At 36.5% G+C, this 11558-nt stretch overlaps 1 protein-coding gene across 1 annotated transcript in view; it reads left to right on the top strand.

The window, feature by feature from the left end:
- The window catches only part of NSMAF (neutral sphingomyelinase activation associated factor), a gene marked incomplete at its 3' end in the record, with an annotated part of 25990 nt that extends 14611 nt beyond the window's left edge, over positions 1-11379 (top strand). Inside the window, exons 15-29 of the mRNA XM_010165942.2 lie at positions 47-137; positions 230-293; positions 412-463; positions 1521-1641; positions 1932-2063; positions 2476-2518; positions 2966-3129; positions 4606-4714; positions 6044-6102; positions 6765-6832; positions 8498-8565; positions 8798-8921; positions 9653-9736; positions 10740-10890; positions 11277-11379. Of these exons, the coding sequence (XP_010164244.2) occupies positions 47-137; positions 230-293; positions 412-463; positions 1521-1641; positions 1932-2063; positions 2476-2518; positions 2966-3129; positions 4606-4714; positions 6044-6102; positions 6765-6832; positions 8498-8565; positions 8798-8921; positions 9653-9736; positions 10740-10890; positions 11277-11379 (1433 nt within the window). The remainder of the gene's footprint in view (positions 1-46; positions 138-229; positions 294-411; positions 464-1520; positions 1642-1931; positions 2064-2475; positions 2519-2965; positions 3130-4605; positions 4715-6043; positions 6103-6764; positions 6833-8497; positions 8566-8797; positions 8922-9652; positions 9737-10739; positions 10891-11276) is intronic.
- Between the last annotated feature and the right edge of the window lie 179 nt (positions 11380-11558).

Raw genomic sequence — 11558 nt, 5'->3', positions numbered from 1 at the left:
AATGCTGCTTTTAAACAAACCTCCCTTTCTTCTTCATATGTTGCAGAAACGTTATCAGGAAATGCCAGAGCCTAAGTTCATGTATGGGAGCCATTATTCATCTCCGGGTTATGTTTTGTTTTACCTTGTTAGAGTTGGTAAGTCAGCTTTTACACACTCTCTGAGCAGACAGTTACCTCCCATGTGGACAAGGTATGGAGCAAGCTGATGACTTTTTCTTTCTCCTTAGCTCCAGAATACATGCTCTGTCTGCAGAATGGAAAGTTCGATCACGCTGACAGAATGTTCAACAGGTCTGTTTAAATTTTTTTCTAAAACTAGGTTGGGTTTATTTAAAAATATGTATCAAGGGATTGCAAAGCCTTAAAAAATATTTTTTTAACAAATGTGAGATTAACATGTGTTATATAGTCTTGCAGAAACCTGGAAAAACTGTTTGGATGGTGCAACAGATTTCAAAGAGGTAAATAGCTGAAATATGATTCAAGTCCTTGGTATCTCTGCTAAGCTTTCTGTTCTCAGATGTCCCCTGTTGAGGGTGGGGTGTGTTTGCTTGGCTGGTTTTTTGTTTGTTTTGTTGTTTGTGTTTTTTAGTTGTGTGCAGGGTTTTTAAGGCATTTTATGAATCCTTCATTGTTTTTAACTTCTTTCCTCTGTGTAATTCCATGATTGCTGGTCTGTGTCTGCTTCTGGCTTTTAGTTCCACAGAGTTGTCATTGTGGATATATTACTTAAATAAGTGGAAATTATCAGAGTGAATTCAGGCTGAAAAGGTGCAATTTTGGGTATTATCTGCTGGAATGTCATAAGGATTTGGCTGTATTACAACAGTACATCTGGAGAGGTTATAGAAAAGTATAAAGTTTTATAGTTTTGTATGGAAGTTTTATCTTAGTTTTTTGAGCCCTATAGAAACCATAACATGTAGAATATGTTGAGAATTATTAACTGTCAAGTAGTGGGTGCTGCTAAATAATGTTTCTTTGATAAAGGAGTTTAATGTGTTGATACTTAAAAAAAAAAAAAGTCTATAGTTAGTGGTAATGGAATTAAGGTTGGTTAGCTGTAGTGGTCTTCAAATAATTGACTTAACCTCTGAAACTTTTGTCATCATTCTAGTTTTATTATAGATTTTTGTCTTGACTTTTATTACCTGATGTCTTAAAAATGAGAAAGTAGCTATGCAATTAATGTTCTGAAGATACTCTCAGATATTATGGATTCTTATGTTACACATTACATGTAAAAAATATTTAGGTCACTCTGAATTTTTCTCAGATAATTGCCTTGTAGGTAGTCAAGAGCCCTAAAAGTGGAAGGGTAATGGAGCAAGTTTCCAGTGCCTCTTTACTGACAGATAAGAAAGCCTGGAAAAATTAATACCCAACTTTAGGGACTGATATATAAACTTTGATAACTTTCATTTTTTACTGACTGTATTCTACTTAAGTGATCAAAGCGATACTTATCTCAAAACTTCCTTTTTTTTTTCTTTTTTTTTTTCTTTTTTTTTTTTACAGTTGATTCCAGAATTTTATGAAAATGATTCTGGTTTTCTAGTAAACAGTTTGAAGTTGGACTTAGGAAAAAGGCAGGGTGGAAAGATAGTTGAAGATGTAGAGCTTCCCCCTTGGGCATCAGGTAATAATAGTCAAACTTACTATGTATTATGAATTAATTCAAGATTATGTAGATGCCTGGGATGGTGATTCTCCTCCCAAAAATGTCCATTCTGTTTTCTTCTGAAGGAACTTTTGCTTTAAAACATTGACATAATTAATAATCATGTTTAATTTTTACAGCAAATTTAAGATTTGGCGTGGGGTGTTGGGGTTGGGGGTGTTTTCTTTGGTTGCTTTTTCAAGAAGGAACAAGATGGATACCAATACTGAATGGGATATCTTCTCCTTATTTAACCCTTCTCTTGCCAGGTCCTGATGACTTTCTTCAGAAGAGCCAAGAGGCTTTAGAAAGTCAGTATGTATCAGAACATCTTCATGAATGGATTGACATAATATTTGGCTACAAGCAGAAAGGAAGTGAAGCAGTTGCAGCTCACAATGGTAAATATATAGCAAAAAAAAAAAAAAAAAAGCTTTAATTAGGCAAATGGTAAATAACAGCTTATCTGTAATGCCTAAATATGCAACTGTGCTTGTTTCCCTGCCCTCAATAAAGAAAGGAAGGGTATTTAATGAAGCTTAAATAAGTCATCCTTCTATTGTGAAAAGACTGATTGCTTCTGAAACTTTCTCCAAGTCTTTTAGAAATACTAAACTTTTTTCAGTTAGGAAACCCAGGATTAAAACAGAAGTTCTCAAACTCTGTAGCCTGCTGAAGTAGCATAGCTGCTTAAATGTAACCAAGTTGAGTAAAAAATACAACTTTTTTATAGTAGGTATGCAACACAAAGAATATGAGCCTTGTATATCCACATTGCACAAATAAACTTTTTTTTTTCTCCCCCTCCCCCAGTGTTTCACCCGTTAACTTATGAAGGAGGAGTGGATTTAAACAGGTAATTAACAGGAATCAAAATGTTTTTGTTAAATCAGTTAGCTAAATTTCTCGATATCCCTCCAGGTTCTGTGCTGGCTGTAAAAGTGCTCTGTACGTGAATGGTGTAGCTCTTCCGCTTTTATACTCTCAAATATGCAGAGAGGCAGCATCAGGTTGTCATTTTTAGCATGCATTGAAAGATTGTTACTTGAACATTTCTTCAGTCTGGCTTTCATTAAATTGCCTTTTTTTTTTTTAATTGACAAACATTCTGTCATCATACATAAACAAAACTACTAGGCTGTCATATGACTGTCCATCACATTTGTGGTAAATCAGTTCTGTAAGAATTTGTGGTGGCCTGTAGTGCTGTAGTAAATGCACATGCAGGCCCGTGCTTTCAGGGAAGGGGAGGAAAAAAAGTACCCGCCTACTTGGCTTAATTAAATATCTTGTTTTTGTAAAGTATTATGGACCCCAATGAAAAAGTAGCTCTGCTGACACAAATCTTGGAGTTTGGACAGACGCCAAAACAGTTGTTTACAATTCCTCATCCCCGAAGGATAATACCGAAGTTGAAAAGCTTGTCTCGAACATCTAGTCACAGTGTTTCCATAATTGAGTCTCCAGGTAAATGTATAACAGATAAACTGACGATGTAATGGATTTGTAACTTTGAGAATTTCTGTATCTTTCTCCCACAGGATCTCATTATACAACTCTCTTGGTCGCTTTCCCTGTAAGCCAACACAAAATAAAGCCGTGAACTAACTGTTAAAGAAAAACTGTCAAAACCAATTTCAAATTTGAAAAAACAGGTGTTGTCCTGCATTTTTGCCTTCTGTTCCAGTGGTCTTCTCTGGGACTGTTTGACCTCTGCTTCTGAACACTATTGTCCCTGGCCTTTCATGACAATTCAAAATCAAGCTGATATGACAGCAGCTTCAGTGACTACATCTGCAGGCATTCTAAATGATGTAAAGATTTGTTCAGTCTTTGAACAGGGATATGTTTGAGGTGATCAATTGGCTTGGTCTAAATAAAGCCCAAGAACTTAAATTAAGCTTTGGAATTTTTTTCCTTTTCCATGACTTGAAAGAAAAATCTTTTAAGAAATTTGTTTTCCCCACATACTGCAGTGACAATGTTGATTGATTAACTTTCTTCAAAAAAAGGATATGTAATGCCTTTACAGGCTTCTATTAAATGCGGAACTTAGACCATTTTTCTGAACCTAAGATGCTATGGTCCTCATCATATGTGCAGTGATCTATAAACTGGATTAAATCTTCAGCCCAAATAGCACATGGAAAGGTTTTTCTCAGTTGGCTGTCTTCAATTCACTTATCTTTTGATGGCTTTCAGTTTTAAGCAGAGAAATGAAGGTGAGTGCTACTTAGCGTGGCAACCTGTAGCATCCACATGGCAAGAGTGGCTTTGAAAGTTGTATATGGTGGTAATAATTTGCATATGTGTTAAACAGTTACAGCGGTACGCTGCTTAAGTCATTAACCCACAGATCAGCTTCCTGTTGGGTTTGGCCTTTTTATAGTAATTGACATCTAACTAGCTCAATTTTGTTGAGTTTTTTATATTTTTATTGAGTTTTTCAATAGTGCAGTGAAATGAAGTTGTGATGTTCCTAACAGAATGCAATAGAATAATATAAGCACGTGCTGTATTACAGCAGGAGATGGCTTTCCTGGGACCTTTCCATTTTGAAAGCTCTTGACATCTCAGTAGAACACCAAAACATCTCTGCAGAAGTTTTTTGGTTTAGGGTTTTTTTTTGTGGTGGTGTGTTTTGGTTTTTTTGGGTTTTTTTTTTCCATTTTGGGAGCATATTCTGTAAAGTCTCTGGTTTAAAAGCCCTGATTTGGGGAGAAAAATCATATTTTTGACTGTGTAAGCCTATGCATTCAGGAAGAGATTTTGAAAAAAGTTAGCGAACTTGTCACTCTCTCTGTTAGCCAAAAATTCTTAATCCTGGAGCTCTGCATGATTTCTGCACTTTCATATTTATGTTTGCAACTTCGGCTACCTACTTATTTGTAATCTCTTTATTTTCTGTTTGTGATGAAACTTTATTGTGGCATTTTATTGCAGTTTCTCCAAATGAAGAATCATTTGAAGATTTAACAGAAGAAAGTATAAAACTTGCTTGGAATAATATTGCCAAACTAAAATTAGATGAGCAATATAAAATTCACAAAGAGTAGGTACTATTCTTTTCACAGTCAGAATTGTTCCATTTAATTGGGGAGGTGGGGGTATCTGCATGTCAATCTGAGTGATGGGTTAGAGTTTAGGGTAAATACTTTTGTTTGTGAGACAGCTCATTAATTTGGTACACAAGGTGAGTTTGAGTGTATGATGGGTTACCAATCCAGAAAAGGTATGTCAGCTTGATGATTTTTGTTGTTGTTCCTTATACACATTTAGAGTTAAGTTCATTAGCATTTTCATATCTGAAGGAGATATGAGTATCCTTCTCTAAAACTGCGATAGCAGCAGCCACATAAAGACTTCCCTTCTTTTACTTATGACCCTAGGAGGACCTAACTTCTTTTTCATCCCATTTGATTTGAAAAGTTAAACCACTTAAGTTCAACTACTGTACACCTCGAGCTGCTGCTGTATGAGCAGTTTGTCCAGTCTCCAGCTACAGGTTTTCAGTTAATTGAGGTCTGAATGAGTGGTTGTTAATACCTGTTCCGATGGATTCCTCAGGAGCCATGAGTCAGCAGGGGCACTTCAGGTGAACTCTGAATATACCTAACAATGAACAACAGCAGCTGAATTTTAAAGAACAGATTTTCCTTTGGCCCCATCCCTTGTCATAGTGACTGGACTGGTAGCCACTACTTCAGTGCTACCTTGATTGCAACTACTTTCTAGAAAATAAGCATTCTTTTGTCCAGAAAACAAGGTAATATTTTTGGTGAGAAAGGTCCTCTGTTACCAGATTGTTAGGGTTAGGGAAATCCTAATCCTGAAAACAGACTTGAATTTCAGCTTCTGATTCCCCCCCCCCCTTTTTTTTTTTTTTTTCTTTCCCTGAAGATTGCTGGAAATAAATAGAAACAGGTCTGTGTAACAGAATTTTGGCTATGCAGAATGCTCTGTGGTTCCTAACAGCTAACTCGCTGACACAAACTATATGTCTGCATTTCTACACTATAGTGACTTTGCCAATGTCAAATCTGAGGAGAAAAGACATGCAAGTTCTGATTCCTGACTCTTTAAGTATTCAGTATCTGCTTGTGGGCAGGTTCCTGACTCTTTGTAACTAATCCCAAATTGGAAAGACTGAATGTGAAACTATTTGTCCTCTCACATGGGCGTGTCCTTTTTGTTGAGGATAAAGTTCTTGAGGAACAGTGTGAGGAGCCTGTACTGGTGTTTCATGTATTATATCAAGGTATAGTTTTGTCTCTAGGAATATGACACACCACTGTAGTGCTTTTAGTCTCCTTCAATGTCTTAGCTCTTACATAGATCAAATAACTATGAAATCACCTATAAACTTGCTTGTGTTAAACAGGGCGATTACTGGAATAGCAGTCACTTGCAATGGGTCTTCTGTTTTCACTACATCTCAGGGTAAGTATTATGGCAGAGGTATTTACTAGAACCTCCAGTGTAAATGCAAGTTAATGTTTTGTGAACAACATAGCATGAAACTCTGAAATGTAGCTAAGATTTAATCCCATTGATATCTTTACTGAGAGCAAAATAAAGATAGCATTGAATGGGATATTTCTGGAATGACTGAGTTCTGGTTTTTTTACAGTCATGAAAGGAGCGGCCCAAATTTCCTGCCAAATGCAAGATTCTTGGTTTTAGTTCATACTCAATTCCTTCTTACTGTTTGAGAGAATTTCAGTATTCATATGTGAAGGCTACTTCTGTTTGACTTTTGGATTGTCACCTTTGCAAGTCACCTATTACAGAAATTAAGTTAAATATGTATTTCCTATAATTAAATAGTTTAAGTACATGAATTTGTTAAGTTTTAGATTGCTTTGACTCAAGGATTTCAATATTATTTATAGCTAGGCATATGAGAGTCTATCTGTAACTGATGCAAAATAGGCTAGTTCCAGGCTCAAGTAATAAGCTTTATAAAGAGTTTCTCAAAGACTATGAGAAACCTATACCTGCCTTTCATAGTAAGATATTTGAATGTTCAAACAGGAGCAAAATTACTAGCTTCTATGATACAAAACAGTCCTTTTATCTTCTGTTTTGTCCATTATTCCCAGATTCAACTTTGAAGATGTTTTCCAAAGAATCAAAAACAATCCAGAGAAGTGTGTCCTTTTCAAACATGGTAAGTTGTTGTCAAAATAAAAACGAGATCATTGGGAATCTTCTGAAAGCTACTCACAGAAATAGCTCCTAGCATACATCAATGCCTCTTTTCTTCCCTTGCCTACTCAATTTCCTTGTGTGTGAATAATTTAGTGGAGTGAATTTAGACTCTTGTCAGGCCTCCAGGGAGACAGAACATATTCTGCAAACATGGGAAGGGAGCATTAAATGGCTACACTTTACTTCTGTGCTTCTGAGTTTCCCTGCTATCCAGGGAAGGGCTTGTGATAGACAAAGATAGTCTGGCACAAGCAGAGGAACTTTCCTGAACAACCTTGAGCTGCCGTTGGTATCAGAATCACAAAGCTTCAGTTCCACCCGTGTGCTCGCCTCCAGCATTGCCTTACTGTTCCCAAGTGTTTGAAGGCTGTGAGTCATCTGGCAGAGGAAAACCAAGCACAGGGAGTGGAAATCTATGCTGGGTGAATTTGAGCCATCCTTCCTCAATGAGTGGTGATCTCAGCAACCTCTGAACAACAATTTTCCCCTGCTTCTAAAACAGAACTTGGAAAGAGATTATGTATTTGATTCTCTGTGCTTGAGCACTGTGGCCAGACCTGGGTCATAGATATTCACTCCCAACTGTCATGTTCAGAGTCCTTTATTGAGGCAAGACACTAGAATATATCAGCCTTCTCTGTACTCTCATCTCTAGGGGGGGAAAAAATGGCAAATGGGTGGCCCAGACAGAAGCCATAGCATGCTCTAACAGGTCCCCAAGTAAGTTGCAGAGCCAGGGCCCTGTGGCCTGCCATGGCACACACTAGCGGGTCAATCTAGATACAGCAATTCCTAATGTTTTAGCCAAGGCAAACTTAGGAATGTTGCTTCTTGGCAGTGTAAAAAGGGAGCTCTTTGCTGAATCCTAGGCCAAAAGTCAGTTTTTCATGAGGAGGCCTTGTATACTCTTTTTTTTTTTTTTTTTTTTTTAATTATTCTCCTCTCTGTAGTTTTAACACTGATCCTGTTGCAGCAATGCTAGAAGCAGTAGTATTTTTGCAGTTCATCAGCTTACTGGTTATTAGGACAGATCTCAAACATGACCAGTAATGATACTAGCACTGGGCTGAATTTTTTTTTTTTTTTTTTTTTTTTACCTTGTTGCTTCCAGTGATAGTAATGTGACTGAGCAGCTGTCTGTAAAACATGTTTCTTGTTGAGAACAGTAGAAATTAGATAGTTAGATTTGTTGTTTGAAAGAGCTGAGCTGATAAGTAGCTGTTTTGGACAACAAACGTCAAAAGAAACCTTCATTTTTAGTTTCTGTTAGCTGTTTGCATCTAGAATTGACAGTAGCTTACAAGATGAAGAGCTGACCCAGTTTATCTTGAGTGAGGAATTACATACCATGGCCTTGAAATACCAGCATTTTGAAAAAGGAGATCCATCAGTTCTCCACGTTTCCAAACTTCAGTGCTACCTTTACATCTACAAGAAATGAAGTATTCTTGCTGTTCAGTGTCCAACCTGTAAGGTTTTTCTTGATTAGTGTTCACGTAACATCTGTATGTTGTATGTATAGAAGATTAAAATGCTTCTTGTTCTCCAAAAGCATGTTAATGTACTTCTGTTTGATTTGAGGTAAAGAAATTGAACATTACTATTTTTTTTCTTTTTCTTACAGGCTTTGTCATCTTGTCTAATCTTACCAGGAGATACCACTGTCATAAGTTCTTCATGGGACAATCATATGTGTGTATTTACTTCCTATTGACTTTATTGAAATACATTGACTGCCTTGGTCGTTATGTTTATGGTTTTAGATAATGATACAGAAATTGTTACAACGCAGTGTCTATATTTCTACTTTTTTTCCAGTAGATTTCTGTTAAAAACTGTAGAAGCAAAGTTACTTTCATCTATTTAGAAAAAAACACTTTAAGTTTTCTGAAGACATAATGCTTTTATAACCTTTTCCTGTTAGATATTTTTATTCAATTGCATTTGGAAGACAGCAAGACATCTTAATGGGACACGATGATGCAGTTAGTAAGATCTGTTGGCGTGATGGACGTTTATATTCTGCATCATGGGATTCCACTGTGAAGGTTTGTATATGGGTCTGTTATACTTCAATAAATATTTATAGATAGCAGTTTTTAATATTCAGCCATCCAAATGCTTTGGAGTGGATATACCATTGTACTAAAATAATAATTTAGCCAGTATCACAGCAAGTTTATTTCTAAAAATATCTTCTTCATTTTCCTTTATCCCAACTCTGTTTAAAAGCTGAAGTGTTACTTTAAAGAAATTTCATTCATTCTAACTTACTCTAAATGTGGGGATTTTGTAGGCAAATTGTATTTGTTGGAGGAACTGGAATATTTTGTGACCTTGACTGGTGCTTCTGTTTGCTGAGTGGAATAGGCTTCTAAAATGTTTAATAGTTTTGTAGCTTATGTTCTTCAGCTAAGTGGATCAGGAACTTGCTGTTTTAAAGAGCATGCCTACAGTTAGGTGGAAAGATAGTTCAGAAGCTAGAGACGGGAAAGAATTTCCCAAAACCTTCTGTGTCTGGCTTTTTGGTAGGTATGCATTCAGTACTTAGGCTTCTGGAAGCTGTCTGGAATTAGCATAGTCATGTTTAATATGTGGCTCTGCTTAGGGCAAATGAGTTCAGGTGCCATTTGTCGTTGCTGGATTCTGCCACGTAGGCAAGGCCTACAGTTAACACAAGCAGCCCTCCTTTTGGTGCAAGAACGCAGCACTGAAAAAACTCGTCCAGAGTTATACTAATGCTTCTGTGAGCAAACTTAAATATTTATCTGTGTTGTAGGTGTGGCACTGTGTTCCTGGAGAGACCTTGAGCAATAAAAAATACCACTTTGAACTGCTGGCAGAGTTAGAACACGATGTTAGTGTAAGTATGTGGATAGAATATGAAAATTAATTGCTCATTAAAATCCAGGTCAAGATTTAATGTTAAAATAGGATTGGGTTAGCGGGCTGAGGGGGTGTGTTGTTTTGGGAAGTGTGTGTGTAGGGGGTTTTTTGTTTCGTTTTGGTTATTTTGTCTGATGTTTCCTGTACCAGTGTCCCCTGCTTCCCTGGTTGAAAGGTCTACTCCTGGGGTCTGAAGCAACAGTATAGACAAAGGTTTCTTAATTTCTCTTGTTCAGCTGGTATGCACAAAGTTCCAAGGAGGACTGAGGTCTTCTTATTTGCTGCTTTGTTTTTCAAAACAGACTAATGTTTTTCAAGTATTTTCATTGTTACTGCTTCTTCTTAATGTATCTTTGCCAAAGGCAAGCAAATAAAAAATAATTTGTCTAAGCTGTTTACCATGCTATAAAATATATTACTGAATTTCACCGTAAATATATAAACACATTGTGTGCACTAAATCATAAATGTGTAACTGCACACTCTTATTTATAGTCTCTAATGTCACTGTGGTAGGATATTTAGAATTACTGGGTTTTAAACCTTCTTAATAGTTTGGTTTTTAACAGGTCAACATAGCCATTTACTGAAACAGTTCTGATAACATTTAAGAACTGTACCAAAGAGAATTAGAAACAACTTTAAAATTAAAGAAGAATTCTACTTCTAAGGGTAAAGTCTTGCTTTTAGGTGGAGAGTATGGGTACTAAAAGTAATCTGAAATGTCAGTTTGCATTTCTGATTCTGGAAAGACAAAGCATTTTAAAATATCATCAAAGGGACTTATCTTTTGCTGTTTTTAGGGAGGACTTTTAATATTAAATTGTAGTTAATGAAAGATGTTGCAGAACTAAATATAAAAGTTTTTTGTAAATAAAATATCTTACAGATAATAGGCTTGCTTTTTGTATGTTTAAAACCTGTCTTAAGGCAGCTCACGTGGAAGGACAGGAAAATCATTGGGATGTTTAACTTCCTAGGTGAATACAATCGACCTTAATGCTGCAAATACTGTACTCGCATCTGGAACCAAAGAGGGTACCATTAGTGTTTGGGATGTTACTACAGCAACAGTGTTGCACCAGTTGCCATGTCATTCTGGAACTGTGTTTGATGCTGCTTTTAGTCCTGGTATGTTGGATTTCAGTTTTTAATATGCACTGTTGGGAGTTTCAAAGGCAATCTAATTCCTGATTTCATGTCATATACCCTTGTTATTGGAATTACTACTTTAATGATGGGATGGTGAGATGTTTTGGATTGACACACATCTCCATTATAAAGAACTTATTAATTGTACACAAGGCTGTACTAGACTAGACCAATGGTGGAGACTCTAAACCAGTTTTCTTTATCATTGCTTGCTTGGAGACTTAATTTACAGTAAATTATCTATAAATAAGTAGGTCAGGCTATGTCACATCCAAGATGCTGTATCACAGACTGCTTTGGTAACTAGAACAGCCTCTAAACAGGCTTTGTTGTTGTTTCTTTTGTTGCTTTTTTCTTTTGCACAGACAGCAGACATCTACTCAGCACAGGAGAGGACTGTTGTTTTAAAGTAACAGATGTACAAACTGGAATGCTTATATCTTCTGTAAGCACTGATGAGCCACAGAGGTAATTCTGAGAACACACAGATTATGAAGCTGCATGGCCAACTCAGTTAACTGTTTGACGGTTGGTGATAGAAGAATGGAAAGGCAATTTTGTTTTTATTGAATTACTTTTTAAAGTGCAAAGGATGACATTCTAGCATGTTGTATGCATTACAGAATCATAGAATGGTTGGGGTTGGA

The sequence above is a fragment of the Antrostomus carolinensis genome, unplaced genomic scaffold (genome assembly GCF_000700745.2).
Source record: "Antrostomus carolinensis isolate BGI_N321 unplaced genomic scaffold, ASM70074v2 scaffold19844, whole genome shotgun sequence".
In the NCBI taxonomy this organism is placed as follows: Eukaryota; Metazoa; Chordata; class Aves; order Caprimulgiformes; family Caprimulgidae; genus Antrostomus; species Antrostomus carolinensis.
The sequence above is the reverse complement of the archived record's forward strand: the minus strand, read 5'-3'. Positions and strand labels throughout refer to the sequence as shown.